At 34.6% G+C, this 16416-nt stretch overlaps 2 protein-coding genes across 3 annotated transcripts in view; both read right to left on the bottom strand.

Annotated features, from left to right (window-relative positions):
• Positions 1-16416, bottom strand: part of LOC114330167 (protein eva-1 homolog C-like) — a 366988-nt gene that overhangs the window by 22605 nt on the left and 327967 nt on the right. Inside the window, exons 2-5 of one of the 2 annotated variants that reach the window (XM_050661403.1) lie at positions 14679-14899; positions 7571-7709; positions 6909-7058; positions 2264-2407 (exon numbers count right to left, since the gene is read on the bottom strand). In XM_050661403.1, coding sequence (XP_050517360.1) covers positions 2264-2407; positions 6909-7058; positions 7571-7709; positions 14679-14899 — 654 coding nt within the window. The remainder of the gene's footprint in view (positions 1-2263; positions 2408-6908; positions 7059-7570; positions 7710-14678; positions 14900-16416) is intronic. The other variant, XM_050661404.1, reaches the window with a different exon arrangement.
• Positions 1-16416, bottom strand: part of LOC126892004 (uncharacterized) — a 502972-nt gene that overhangs the window by 295543 nt on the left and 191013 nt on the right. The gene's annotated exons all lie outside the window — the stretch shown is intronic.

Genomic DNA, 16416 nt, shown 5'->3' with positions numbered 1-16416 from the left:
TTAACATTAAATGACATTTACAAAAATTACAATTTTACCCTTCTGGCTTTAATTTTGGCAAATTCGTCACTCAGATTGGTATAGTCTAAAGTAGCAGCCAGTGAGGACTCTGTTGAAATGAGTGCTATTTTTTTTAGTTTTGTTTGTCTTATGCAGCTTCGTAAACAGTTTTTAATAATTTTTAATTTTGAAAAACTTCTTTCCTCACTCACTACCTAGATAGAAAGTGTTAATAAAATTTTTAGCGATACAACTACATTTGGTACAGAAATAGTTCAAAACTTCTAACGGTTTCATGGACTACATATTATGTTATCATTTGGGATATATCACACAATTCTTCTAGAAGATCATTTGCCTGTATATCCGATTCTTTTTTTATTGAAAGTATTGAATGAAGGTTCATAGGTCTTATCATTTATTTTCCCCAATTTTAAAATATCATCAAACATTTATTTATGAATTTCTAGAAGCGAAAATCGAACAATCAAAGAATTAAGGACAATGTCTAAAATATAGATGAAAAAAATTATTTTAAATTTATCTTCTTCTGTTAAGAGCTCATCCATAGGTATTTCGTCATTAAACTGACGCTTTTTTCTCCTAGCTCGAATTTCATTTTTCGCTGCAAATTCGGAGCTTACATCAAGATTTTCTGCAATTTCATTAGCAGTAATTTTCGTTTAGTCATAGCCAGATTATCTGTAGCTATTAATTTTTTTATTGTTTCTGACAACCTTTTTGCACAATCTGACAAATTTATAGTTATATGTTGCAACATCTTCAAGACTGAGACCGAATATATATGAAATAAAATATCATGCCAAAGACCTACACCGCATATAAATTTATAATTTTTAATATTTTTTGCTGATCCTCGTGCTTTGACTTTAGTCTCTGTATCTTTGTTGAGTTCTTCTATTATTTCGAATAAGTCATCATATTATTTCACAAAATCTTAAAGGTTTCAATGCATCTATTCGACTTGACCATATACTAGTATCGCTTAATGGTTTTAAAGTTAGTTGTGAAACATGTTTTTTCAGAGCTTCCCAACGCTTTATAGAACCAGAAAAAAAAGTGTACAAAAATACAAAAATAATATAAAAAAAGGGCATTGTTTCTGTAGAAAAAGACGATTTCACTTTTAAAACTAAGTTTACAGAGTGGCATGCTTTAGCCTAAGGTCAGACAAGCGATCATTTACGGCGCCGTAAGAGCAGTAAAATGAAGCGCGAAAATGGGTCCCACGGTAAGAGTAGTGGATGGCCAGACGAGCTGTAAAATATCGTGCAGCAACATAGAATAGTACCCATTTTACTGCTCTTACGGCGACGTAAATTATCGCTTGTCTGGCCTTAGCCTTAAACTCGAGTGACACACCATCGGATATTTTTCAAATGTTCTATTTTGCACACCCTTTCTTATTCCTATGATTATTTTGATGTATTTTCATTTTACTGATTATGCCGCCCCCTTGTGATGCCGCCTGATGCGGCTGCCTCACCGCATCATAGCACCGCACGGCCCTGCTTAGAAGTGTCATAACAGAAAGCGGAGGTACAGAAGACGACATTCGAATGAGTATACGAAAAGCTCAACAAGCATTCAGCATGTTCATGCTCAACCCCGTTGGGAGGTCTGTCCAATATACTACAAAGACAAAGATCCGAATATTCCAGTCAAATGTTATGTCAGTTCTATTCTACCGGTGTAAAATCTGGAAAGTGAGAAAAACCCCTACAGACAAACTGCAAGTCTTTGTTAACAAATGTCTATGAAGAATTGTCCGTATTTTGGACCTAACATCCTCGGAAACGAAGATCTGCTACACCTAATCAAACAAAAGAGGGTAGAAAATGAAATAAAGTACAGAAAGTGGAGTTGGATCGGTCACACACTCCGAAAAAATAGCTCCAGTATTGAAAATACTGCCCTCAAGTGGAACATTCAAGGAAAAAGACTAAGAGATCGTCCAGCACAAACTTGTAGAAGATCCATCATGGACAAGATAAGAGGTCAATGAAAGTCTTGGACTGAGGTGAAGACCTTAACGCAAAATATAATTCGGTGGCGCATTTTCACTGCAGCTCTATGCTTCACAACCAAAATATAGTCCACGAAAAATATGAGGGAGGAGTAAAGCAATGGACTCCTAAATTTGAGATTTGGCGCCATAGAGAAAACACGGATCAATCGCTTAATGGAAGATTACATAAAATGTGTTGGTAATGCCTGACTTTGATATAAGCATTATTCTTACCACATGTGTAGACCACCTTCAAATACATTCTGGATTCCGGTTTGCACGGACTTCCAAAGGTGCTGATATCCGCTGAAAGGTCGCAGCTTCTTTTTCCATGACACAGCTGCATGACAATTTCAGTGGCGTAGCTTACAAGGCACGCTGAAAAAAAAAACAATCCGTATTTCGAGAAAAACAACGAAAAGCCCCAGATGCAAAGTTTACTACCTTTTAAACAATTTAGTCCTGTCGCCAGGGGGGGTACAACGGCCTCCTGTATTCAGATGGACTTACCCAAGTTTTTTTTATGTATTTTGACCCGTAGAACACGAATTTTTTGGGTAACAGTTGATCCGGATGTCGATAAGATTGTTATAAACAAAGAAGTTGAGGAATTACATAACAGCAATTTCTCGCAAAACAAAGCATGTTTTTGTATTTTTTGGGCCATTCTAACCAAAAAGTGTTCCTACAAATTTTTTCGTAGGATGCATAGTTTTCGAGATAAACGCGGTGGAACTTTCAAAAAATCGAAAAATTGCAATTTTTGTACCCGAATAACTTTTGATTAAAAAATAAAATAGCAATTCTGCTTACCGTCAATTTCTATTTGCTTACCGCAATTTCTATTTGAAAGTTTAAGTCAAAGTATATCGGTTTTAGTTATTTGCATTGCTAAAAATTTATTATTTTATTGTTAAACAAAAGTATAAACACCTAGTGCTGGAGTGATGTTTTCAATGATTTCTCATTTAAAATCGAACGAGTAGGTAGAGTAGGTACAAGTGCAAGCGAGGCTATTTCTACGTAGCATGCATGTAAACGCATGTATTAGGCACGGGAAACACTATGTGTTTATAGCTTTTTTAGCAATAAACACATACATTTTTAGCAATGTATATATTCGAAACCGATAGAATTTGACTTGAACTTTCAAATGCGGTAAGCAGAATTGCTATTTTATTTTTTAATCAAAAGTTATTCGGGTTCAAAAATTGCAATTTTTCGATTTTTTGAAAGTTCAACCGCGTTTATCTCGAAAACTATGCATCCTACGAAAAAACTTGTAGGAACATTTTTTGGTTAGAATGGCCCAAAAAATACAAAAACATGTTTTGTTTTGCGAGAAATCGCTGTTATGTAATTCCTCAACTTCTTTGTTTATAACAATCTTATCGACATCCGGATCAACTGTTACCCAAAAAATTCGTGTTCTACGGGCCAAAATACATAATAAAAACTTGGGTAAGTCCATCTGAATACAGGAGACCGTTGTACCCCCCCTGGCGACAGGACTAATTAGAATAATTGAAATAAAAATATAATAAACAATATTTTAAATCCAAGACTTTTCGTTAATAAACTGCTTTCTGGCTGCATCCCATATCTCCGGATTTTACAATATATAATCACAAGAGACGACGAAAGTAGGAGAAAGCAAATAGAGGACGCTTAGGCCACGCATTTACCTTCCCTTCGTCAAGGAAAAGGACCGAAAGACAGTTTCTAAATACTCAAACAGTAAAAATGAAAAAGATAAAAAAGATCAAGGCAGGTTTTGTTTATATTTGATTCAGAGTTGGACCACCATCTCCATATAGCTATTTCAGCATCCTTATGCCTCATCGGTGAAGCTCAGAAGTCTCAACTCTTTGAGACTTCTGAGCTTCACCGATGAGGCATAAGGATGCTGAAATAGCTATATGGAGATGGTGGTCCAACTCTGAATCAAATATAAACAAAACCTGCCTTGATCTTTTTTATCTTAATCCGTATTTATTAATAGGTAATTCGTTTTACATGATTATACGAGGGTCATTCGTAAAAAAAGAAATTTGGCAACACTGCCTTACACATCAACTCTCCCTCTCTCTCACTCTACCAGTTTCGCCTCGCTGCATTGTTCAGTGTCGGCCTAGCAGCCTTCGAAGATGGAGGTCCCGATCGCTGTTACCGTCAATATAAAATTCATGCTGTGATACGCTTTTTAAATGCAAAATGGATTTCACCTATTGGCATTTATCGTCAGTTAATCAAAGTTTATGGGTGCGTATTTATGTTAAACATCTTCCGCAAATGTTATAGATAATCCAGTGAAGGCCGAACGGAAATTCACGATGAATCTGAAGGCTTTCTGTTCCGATCTCATCGTGAATTTTTGTTCATTGCGAACATGATGAACAAATACACCCATACCTCGCTTTACGGCCCAAGTACGTTCCACAAAACTTGGCCTCACAGCGAAAAGCCGTATAACGAATCAATTATTCTAATACAAATTCATATAAATCCAATGGGATCGGTTCCAAATTTGTTAAATATGTAACATGTAACACACTCCAAAAACCAACAAAAATCTATAAACAAAAATGAAACAACTTCGTGTTACATAAAACATGCTGTGTATGTAAGTATGCAAACATTTTTTTTTAAATGGCTTTAATCTGAAGAACGGTGAAGAAATGGTAACTTGCAGATGACTACCGTCATCATTTTTCGCTGGTAAGGATGGACTTGGCTTAGAAAAATTGTCCAACGTTATTTGTGTTGACCCAATTGACCCAATTGATTTTTAGCCCAATAAATGACCGTTTTAGAGTGTAATTTTCAGGGGCAACTCCGAATTGCATGAAAATTTGGATTTAGGTTGTACTTACCCTCCACTTTAAAGTTGAATTTGTGCCGTTCGTTGCTTTTACTTGGGGGGTGACAGTCACCCCTTCTCGGGGGGTGAAAAACGCGTGTTTAAAATAAGCCCGGAAATGGATAAATTAACAGATTATAAGCAACTTTCGTTCTATAAAGTTTTCTACGGAAGTTAATACTTTTCGAGTTATTCGTGATTGAAAATGTTGATTTTTGGCCAAAAAAAAAACTACGTTTTCAGAACGTTTTTCGCAAATAACTCAAAAAGTAAATATTCTATCAAAAAAATTTTCCAAGCAAAAGTGTATAACGAAAAATATGGTGTATCAGTAAAGTCTATAAATTGAGTAAAAGCAAAGTTGTAGCTCATGAAAAATACGTTCTTATTCGTCTATTTTCAAATCGAATAATTCAACGCAAAATCACCAAAAAATTAAGCACTTTTCGGAAAAACCTTATTAACATTTTTTTAGGTATCTAAATAAATATTTATATTTGTTTTTTACGAAAGTTTCTAGCGTCAAAATACACGAGTTACACTGAAAAAAAGGTTGGCCCCTTTTTTTGGTAAAAAAAATCGTGAAAACCTCCCCTTATTTAACACCCTAAATAAAATTAATCGTTACCGTTTTACAATTTATTTTAACATGTGTATTGTTTATATGATCTGTAAGTTTGATTGGTTTGAAGTGCTTATTTTTGAAAAAAATTGGTTTTATAGTAAAAAAAATTTCTAAAAATTTTTGAAAACTTTGCTTTTTTCTTAATTACCTTAATTACCTTAAAAAGTATTAGTGATAAGAAAAATCTTAAAGAGTAAAAAAATGTAGGTTTTGCTATTATAAATATGTTATTTTATTTTTGTTTTTCCGTTAGACAAAAAATGGTTAAGATATGGCTGTTCAAAATTTGCATACACTCGTGATTAGTGAACCGTTCAAGCTTTTTCAACTATAACCCTTTCAAAAATAAGCACTTTAAATCGGCGAGACTGGCAGCTCATATAAAAAATAGACAAGTAAGTAAATTGTTTGTAAATCGGTAACGATTAATTTCATTTGGGGAGCTAAACACGGGGAGATTTTCATGATGTTTTTTACAAAAAAAGAGAGCCAATTTTATTTTGAGCGTAACTCGCTTATTTTTAATGCTAAACAATTTTAAAAACAATTAAAATAAAGCTTATCATAAACACTTTAAAAAAGTTTAAACGGGGTTTTTCCCGAAAAGTGCTTAATTTCTCGGTGATTTCACCTTGAAATATTCGATTTGGAAGTAGACGAATAAGAACGTATTTTTCATGAGCTACAACTTTGTCCTACTCCATTGATAGATTTTACTGATACACCATTTTTTATTGGTTTTTTATAAAATACACTTTTGCTAAGCATTATTTTTTCGATCAAATATTTACTTTTTGAATTATTTGCGAAAATCCGTCTGAAAACGTAGTGTTTTTGTCGAAAAATAAACATTTTCAATCGCAAATAACTCGAAAAGTATTGACTTACATAAAAAATTCTACAAAACAAAAGTTGCTTAAAATCAGCCAATTTATCCACTTCCGGTCTTATCTTGAAAGTATGCTTTTTCATCCCCGAGAAGGGGTGACTGTCACCCCCCAAGTAAAAGCAACCAACGGCACAAATTCAACTTTGAAGTGGAGGGTAAGTAGAACCCAAATCCAAATTTTCATGCAATTCGGAGTTGCCCCTGAAAACTACACGGTATCGCCGTATTTCTGGGCTATTTGCATTTAAAAACGTATCACAGCATGAATTTTACATTGACGGTATCAGCGACCGGGGCCTCCATCTTCGAAGGCTCCTAGGCCGACACTGAGCAATTCAGCGTGGCGAAAGTGGTGGTGGAAGAGAGCGGAAGAGTTGATGTATAAGGCAGTGTTGCCAGATTTCTCCCACGTGGCACTCTTTTTCAGCGGTATATTCAGCGGCTTTTTTTACGAATGACCCTGGTAATATATTAACTAGCATTTAAAAGGTTATACTTTACTCACTCTCTTCTGGCACACCTTGTGGCTGTGGACACTGTATGCTCTCGTATTCTGTTCGTCCATAACTTGCACTGTAGACTGCAACTCTTGAGTTAGGATTACAATTTAATTTGATTTTACTATTTTGACAGGCTACTTGACTTCTAAATTCATCTGCAAGAGAAAAAACTAACTGTACCTATTTGTTAGAAATGCAAGAATATTGAGCATATCTCAAGGTACCACTATTAAATGGTATTTTTATAGGCAGGAAAGGGAAATGAACTATCCGCAAAAATTATTATCACATGGATATTCTGCCGAAATGTGGCCCCCACAAGGCAGTGATCTGAAGCATAGTTCGGTCCGCGATACTTTCTGACATTAGTTGTGTCTTTTGCCCATATTTTTGAGATGGGGATATGGTTAATTTGATTAACTTCGTTGGTTCCTGGTATTTTCCACGTTCCTTTATAGTTATAGATATCTCTTTATCTAAGTTATCTCTGTGAATTGTGCAACTCTGTCCATTTTGACTGGTTTCAATATGCAAACTATATTTCCCAAATGTATTATAAAGATTTTTTTTCCTCCGAGCTTAGCTTTTCCCATCAGCATCATTCCAGAAGATTCTAATACCTTTAATACCACTAATCATTAAATACTAAATAACAAATATTACTTACATGGTCTGCATTTGTAGGCCACTTCTACGTATTTTCTTACTTCAGGACAGGGATCACCTCCAAAAGTCTTTGGGCTAGTTTGAAACTTACAGTGGCTCTTCTTCTGGCAAGCCTCCACGACAGTCTGTAACAGCGAATACTATATCTGGTCAGTAAGATCAGTGTCTCATATACCCTGATGGATCAATATGTTCATTAATGAATAACGTGTAGGAATGTAGGAAATAACGGAGATAGTGGCTACGGCGTATTGTGATATTCTTCATAGAGTGGTTCATTTGAAGGTGTAACACTATCAAGATTGGAATATGCTTGGTACAGAGGGAAAAGTGTTGTCATAAGAGATTCTCAAAAGAGCTGATGAACTTTGAAATATTATAACCTTAGCATAGTAAGGGTGCATTGATATACTTAAGAGCAGCGCGTCTCAAATCCTGAAAAAAGGGACAATTAGAGAACATAAGACAGAAGTTCTTAACAGAATGCAGAAGAAGAAGGTGCTGATGCCAAAGATCAAAGAACATCGCACACCTAATGTGAGGGGATAGATGTCAAATGCTTTGGTTATTCATGGAACGCAAATTTCAGAGAAACAGGGCAATAGGAAGAAGACAGAAATCCTGGCTCAAGTAAGTACGCCGATGGATAGCCAAATCAGAAATCATCAGAGCCGTCATTTCACATTTAACTATTGTCATTTGGATCACCAACCTGCAAAGAGAGTTGGCGCAATGAGAAGAAGAAGAGAACAGAAAAATGTGGAACAGAGAAACTGAAGTGAGTGAGCCTTCTGGTCTAGAAATTAATTACATTGAGAGAACAAGCAGTGAGGTAATTCTACACTCAAAAAAATTTAGTCCGTAATATTGATTAACAGTGATTATTGAATAGTATTTCGTTGTAACAACTATTTAATTTTTTGTTTCAACGAACTTTTAGACATTGATCAATGTATTTGGTTATTGTCACAATGACTGAATAATAATTGTGAAAATAACTAGAGTACATTAATCAATAACACTCAATTTATTCAGACAATAAGTTAGTTTCGTATATTTAATAAATAATGGTAATTCTGGCAGCAAAGCACTTTCTTGATTTCGTAGACGATAAGTAATTACTAATTACCTTGGTTTATCGTAACAACTTACAGATTTCATTCAAACAATGTACAAATGTTGTTAATATAGAGTAATATTTGATTTTTGCACAGATGTAAACTGATTGTTGTGACAACGAATGCATTAATCAATCTACTACTGCGTTTAATAACCACAATCAATGCGTTCATGGTAACAATAAACGAAGTTGTTGAAACAATAAATGTTTTGCTTGACCATTTGAAACGTAACGGCTTTTCCTTATCGTTATTTGTTAAACAATGCTGTTATCTCTGCCGAAGTGCCGAATAATTTCATTTCGCTTCCAAGTGTATTCCGTACTGGAAGGAAGTTTTCCTGTGTCTATTATCGTATTCATTTTTTTCAAATCCTGAGAAAACTAATTAGTATTTTTGAAAAATTTAAACGCATCATAAAATATTACAGTATTATCGAGGTTCTGAAATCCCTGAGAACTTCTATAATGATTATTTTAATAAGTCACAGGGGTGAAAAAGAGAAAATTTAGTATGATTTTTAATTTCAAATATACCATTCAAAGGAAACTTTTTGTTTATTCTAAGGGACTTTCAGCCCTCGGTAATAATGTAATCTTTTATTCTGAGTTTAAATTTGTCAAAAATACTTTCTCAGTATTCCAAAAGTTTTCTCAGGATACCAAAAAAAATGAATGCGTTTAAAAATATTTCGATCGAAATTTTGCACCTGCGCTCTCCAAAATGATTAAGGGGGTATTAGTACGCTATGGTCAAAATAGGTGGCCAATTTTTAAACTAACGTTTAACAGTTCTTTGAATAGATGGCAGCACGTACATATATTTTATTATTAAATTTAGTTCTCTGAACGACACCGCATTGATGCCATGTATTGCAACTTAGGCTCGGCACATCTCGATCTTAATCGTACTTTGTATTTACAGACGACAGTTGTTAATCCTTTCTTTACCTGCCTAGGGTAAATTCTCATTAATAGATACTAAACGTTCATTCATTTGGATATAGTTTATTATTTAATATTGTATTATACGGCAATTCGTAATTCTTTACCTGCTCAAAAGGATTTATTTCAAACTAAAGAAATTTGCAATTATTTGAAATACAAGTAAGTGCCTATCTAAATGACCAAAAAAGAATTATGCTAATTCTCAGAATGAAGATCGAGTATAAAATTAGTATTTTTAATAAATGTAAAATACGTAAGTCAATTGAAAAACAGAGTCACTACAATAACTTTTTTCATATTGAATGTTTTTTCAACAGGGAAAGTTTTTCCTCGGAAAATTTCACATTTTCATTTCATTTCTCATTTCAACATGCGAGGCAGAATAATAATTAGCCTAATGAACCACTTACTTAAAACATTTTTAAAAGTAATATACTGCAGAATACCTATATAAAAAATGCGAAGAACAAGTATCACGGACAAAGATTTGATTCCGCAATGCCTTGCCCTTAGGCACCCGAGAGGCTCTATTGACTGTCTAAGTGCTATATATTTGTTTTATCGACTATAAAAAGGCATTTGATAGAGTACAACATGATAAGCTGCACATACTCATAAATTATCTTGGAGGAAACTGGATTAGATGATAGATCTAAACAACATTAGATATGCCGATGACGCAGTAGTTTTTGCAGATAGCCTAGATGATTTGCAAAGAATAATGTCGCGCATATAAGACATAAGTAGTGAACATGGAATTTCAATACGAAAAAAAAAGAAAGTAATGGTAGTCATTAAGAGCGAAATATATTACATACACGGCTTTTGGTTAACCAACAACCAATTGACAGAGTGGACAGCTACACATACCTTGGTACCTACATAAACAGTCAATGAGACCACTCTAGTGAAATAAAACAACGCATAGGAAAAGCGAGATCAGCGTTCATAATGATGAAGTCTCGTTTCAGAAGTCACATTTACCACTTGTTAACAAAATTTCGGTGCTACTTCGGTATGCGGTCTACGGCAGAGTTTCTAGTTTGTATGCGGTCTACCGTCTGATATGCGATCTACGGCAGTTTAGCTGATTCGGCATGCGGTCTACGTACAAAAACAAATTAGAGAAACTATTACAAACTTTTTATTTATTATTTATATTTATACTTTACTTTACTTGTCATACTTGTGCTTTACTTCACACTTCACGTGTTATTCTGTCTAAATCCCGAACCGAGGATTAGCGGCGTGTAATTTGGGTTGCCTATATAAACTTGAATCAACGGAATGGGCCTTGAGTGTTAATTTAAAACGCTGAAAAGACCGTTTAGTGATAATAAAAAGGGTGGGTTGTGATTGCGCGCAGCGGTCAAATACCTCCTGCCCTGCGGTTCTCTCACTCTATACCCGTAAGTTGGGTTTGGACCGAAGGGTTAGGTCTTCCTCCTTTCAGGCAAAAACCGATATTTATGCGGTTGCATGATATTTAATATTAAAATAGTATTGGATGTGGTAGAATGTAGACTCTTTGTATAATTACCAATTGAACAGTGAAGCTGTTAGTAATAATAAAATAGTAATGTTTGTAATAGTTTCTCTAATTTGTTTTTGTACGTAGACCGCATGCCGAATCAGCTAAATTGCCGTAGACCACATATTAGACGGTAGACCGCATACCGAAGTGGCACCAAAATTTCTATTATCAGATCCTATGTATTTTCTAGATTATTATACTGAGTAGAAGCCTGGACTCTTTCCGAAACTTCTTTAAGAAAACTCAAGGCATTCAAGATGTGGTATTACAGTCGCATTTTAAGAATTTCGTGGATGGGTCGTGTGACTAATGTTGAGGTCTTACGTAGAATGGGCAAGGAATGCGAGATTATTAACACACATTATTATCAAAGAGCGCAAAGTAGAATATCTTGGCCATGTTATGAGGAATGAATAGAGATTGCCGCTACTCATTCTTCAGGGCAAGGTATTGGGAAGAGAGGACCAGGGAGAAGAAGAATATATCTGAGAAACTGGTTCAATACCTACATCGACAAACAGACTATTCCGAATAGCAGCATGCAAAGTTAGGATAGCCATGCTGATCGCCAACATTCGGAACGAATAAGCACCGTGAGAAGAAGAATATCTCATTTTAAATTCTTCTTCTTCTTCTTCATGTGCCTCGTCCGTTGCGGACATTGGCACGTTAGTCCAAACTATTGGCGTAAGTTTTGAAGCCATGAGTGTCTTCTTCTTCTGGGTCCACGTTTGCTCTCTATTTTACTCTGTATTGTCAGTGGCAGTATACGATATTTATCATGTCTCATAATATGATCGAGGTATTCAGGTTTCCGTTTCTATTGTGAAACAGATTTCTCATTTTTGTTTTCTCCTCAGCGCAATACCTCTACGTTGGTAGTGTGAGTCGTCCAGGACATTTTGAGGATAAGTCGGTACACCCACATTTCGAATACCTCTAGCCTTTTCGATAATGTTTCCGTTATTGTCCAGGTCTCTGCTCCATACAACAAGACTGGAAATACATAGCATTTTAGCAGCCGTATTTTTAGTGGGACAGATATGTCGCAATGATTGAATATATTTCTCATGTTAAATGTAGCTCTGGCCTTTTCAATTCTACATCGTATTTCGGTTGTTTGATCCCATTTCTAGTTGACGACTGTTCCAAGGTATACATATACTTCTACGTGTTGAATTGGTTTTTTATTTTCAATTGTCTGGCAGGTTTTTGAGTTTTGCTCACCAGTGTCCATTTTTGTTTTATTTATGTTGATGGTTAAAATCTCTTTTTTCACTCGCTCTTTGTAGGTACCCGGGTATGACAGGCCTGTCGATACTGCTAGCAACCACAACTGTATCGTCTGCATATCGGTTTATCTAATTATTACTCCAGTAAATTTCAATATTTTTTTTCACTTACGGAAATATTTGACATAAATTAATCAATGATTATACAATATTGTTTTGTCTACAATTTTTTTATTAGGATAATGCCTCAACAAATACTACTAATGGCCATTGGCATGTGTAATGTGTGTAAAAATGTCGACGTCATCGTCTTTACAAAGAGACGCTAATTATATCCGAACAATGCATTATTTGCGGCCCTATAAAAATTAAATTTGCCAGAAAGTGAATAAAACTGAAATTGTTTTTAGATCCGCCCCACATAACATACTAGAGCTTACTTATGTTATTTATGTATTATGTCAAAACTAGTATAATCCCCCAGTAAACACTTTGAGTCATTTTGAACCTCGTTTAACTTTCAACCATTCGTATAACGTCACGGTTTCAAGCATAAAAAATGTATATTTGTATTGTTAAGACACTGTGACGTTATACAATCATGATTGAAAGTGAAAGTCAAACAAGGTCCAAAATGCGTACTGGGAGGGGGTGGGGCCACTTTTCTAAACAAAACCGCGTGATTCATCGTATTTCCCTGGTTACAAAACTCGTTTTCAATTGTTTGTAGATTTTCTTAAAATCCGGCAAACGCGCATCTGTCTCCATTTAATACATCACTGCTGCCATCTACTAAATGACACGTGAACTCATCTTCTCATCTATTAAGTGACAGCGGAACTAATTTATCACTAGAAAAATGCCAACTTATTGCTGTAATTTCAACAAAATCCCCAGATTGCAGCTTTTAACTAAAATTTTTACTTTTAGGTACAGTTAATTTAAAAATTATGGCAGTATGGACAATGAAATTTTGTTTAAAATAAAGCTTTTTGCATAGTTAATCGTTTCTGGTAGTTATTTTCCACCCAAGTTCAAAAATTATTATGCAAAACGAATTTTTATAGCAAGTTACTAAGTAAGTTATGACATGGACTCCTTTATGTACAGTTATAAAAAATATACTGCTTTCTTTGGAAATTTTAACTAGATACTATTAAAATAGAAAGTCTACAGTTCACGTACATACCCCTAAGTTGAAGATTGGTTTTGAAATAGTGACGGTAACTGTACCTAAAAACTATATAAATTTTAACATTGTGTCATACCACCTTAAAGTGTTATACAATTTTGGAATCACTATTTCAAACGCTTTTAAATGAGCTGTCACATGATGTACTTTCCCGTTTAAAAAAATTGAAGTTGTGGCTGTCACCTGAAGAGGTATCGCGTAAAGTTCGAAACATTAATGTTATAATATAGGTACTTTGATTATTTTAAAAATCGACCTGTCTGAGCGTTTTGCTTATGTGCTAAAAATAAATAAGTTAATAAGGGGGCAACACTTTCTCCAGCGTGCTGTATAAGTGAAATCATATGAGAAATCACACAGTGTAAATTCCATTAGGTTTAGGACAAAAAGGGGGATTTTGCAAAATTATTATTAATTTTATTTAGGTATTTATTGTAGGAATGGACGGATATAATTGTAAGAATAAACGGAAATAATTGAAGAAACAAACGAAATACGTTAGGAGAAATAACACTGTTATTGACACAACGAATAGTCTTCGTCGGTCAATTAACGACGTTGTTGTTTCAATGAATAGTGTCCGTTAGCTCAGTGAACTGTGTTCGTAATATTAATAAATGGATGTTCATCCATTCAATAAACGTAATACATTGGATCAACTAACGAAAATAATGAACTGATGAACATCGCTTTGTTGTTCCAATAAAACCAAGAATTGGACAAATTTTAAGTATGGCTTTTGTTGTCTGAATTAACATTTTTATTAATATTTCGTACCTTTTTCGTTGAGTGCAGTAGAGAATTCTGTCTCTGTACCAAATATTGTGTCAGTAGCAAGAAGATCCGGAAAAAAAATAAAACAGGATGTAGTCTAAATAAAAATAAGACAAATCCAAGGAAAAAAAGAGATCTTGAGCAGACTAGATCATACAACGATGTTACAAAAGTATTCAAGATGGCAGTAATATACAGACGGCATAGCACATCAAAAAATGGATTATGGATCCTGCGAATAAGGCTTCTGGGAGATAACAGACTTGACTAAGTATTATTTACCTACATAAAGAAAATACATTGACTACTGACCTGGATAGCGTTGGGCCATAGACAAGAAGAGTTGTAGTTATACGATGACCTTGAAATTGTAGACCTCGTTGATCTAAGCTTACAGATCGATGCTTCAGCTTCTGCTTTTCCATATTGGGCAAGTTCGATGGATATGCTCGTCCCAGTTGGGCAATTCAAGACTACCACTTCGTCATCGCATCCGGCTTGCTGATAGGTCCGTAGAGTTCCAGATAGTAAAGCTGTAACAATAGTAAAGATTATTGGTAACCAAGAATGCCATCATCATAAAAAAGAATATTGTCTTTTAATGACTACAACTTCATTTGTGACTAAAAATGAAGCATGTAATATACTTATATGATATAATAACATAGGTATTAGAATGAAAAAGGGTTAAAAATATTTTGACATCCCCGACAGCGGGATGATCAGTAACTAATTGTTTATGCCAGATTATATTATCTTAACCATATTATGTATATTGCATGAATTTTAAATATGACACAAAATCATTTCTTGTTTTGACAGTAATAAATTTAAAAAATCATCTAAACAAAACTTTGAGTTATCCCTTCTTTTTGAAAAATATGGAAAATGCACCTACTGTAGGCCACATTACGCAATAAAACATGTTGCAATGTCTAATAAATTTTATATTAATAGTGTCTATATTCCACACAGCTCGAGGTCTAAACTATCTATATTAAGGTGATACAGTAGCGATCAACAGGTACCCAAAGCGCGTTCCAAGATTGCGGCTGTAATTTTGAATATTTTTTCGAGAAAATTGGTACATATATTTGTAATATAATAAAGAATGGCGGTACAGAGCCCAATTTGAAAAATATATTAATATGTGGAAATTACTCTGTAATTAAATATAATATTAAAAACACGAGCCTGTACCGCCATTAAGAAGAACAAAAAAATACACTTTCTTCAAATAAACTTTTTTATCCGATGTCTAGATTTTGTGTCATTTTGGAATTACTAATGAAATAAAAAATTTTAGTAGTTCCAAAATGACACAAAATCTAGGCATCGGATAAAAAAGTTTATTTGAAGAAAGTGTATTTTTTTGTTCTTCTTAATGGCGGTAAAGGCTCGTTTTTTTAATATTGTATTTAATTACAGAGTAATTTCCACATATTAATATATTTTTCAAATTGGGCTCTGTACCGCCATTCTTTATTATATTACGAACACGTGTGCCAAATATCTCGAAAAAATATTCAAAATTACAGCCGCAATCTTGGAACGCGTTTTCGCTACCTGTTGATCGCTACTGTTTTAAGCTCATTGCTTAGCTTTAGAATACGTCACCAACGAATGCTGCAAGAGCTGTGGCTTTACTGCAAAATGGTCTAGCTAATATTATGCCTCTCAGTTGCAAGGTGTTAGTCGTTGTGATGTTCAATTGTTCAAAGAGCCATTCAGCGGTTCTATTAGAAGGCCAACTACACTAGAAGGTCAGGATCAGGCCGTAGGAGAGCAACATCAACGTGTTGATTAAGCGATATCAGTAAAACTACTTGCATCATCGCAAAGGCGTATTGATCTGGATACAAGGGATTTAATAACTGAATTAATTTGTGTATTTGATATTTTAATTTACAAAAATGTAACGCCGGATTTACACTCAGTCCAGTTGGACAGGGAAATGGGCAGGAAAAAGGACAGCATGTGTGTGTAAATATGTCACTCGCGCTACCACTGCTCATGACGCTGCCATTGTACGGCTCTCCTTCAATTGTCG

This window comes from Diabrotica virgifera, chromosome 9 (assembly GCF_917563875.1).
Source record: "Diabrotica virgifera virgifera chromosome 9, PGI_DIABVI_V3a".
In the NCBI taxonomy this organism is placed as follows: Eukaryota; Metazoa; Arthropoda; class Insecta; order Coleoptera; family Chrysomelidae; genus Diabrotica; species Diabrotica virgifera.
The sequence above is the reverse complement of the archived record's forward strand: the minus strand, read 5'-3'. Positions and strand labels throughout refer to the sequence as shown.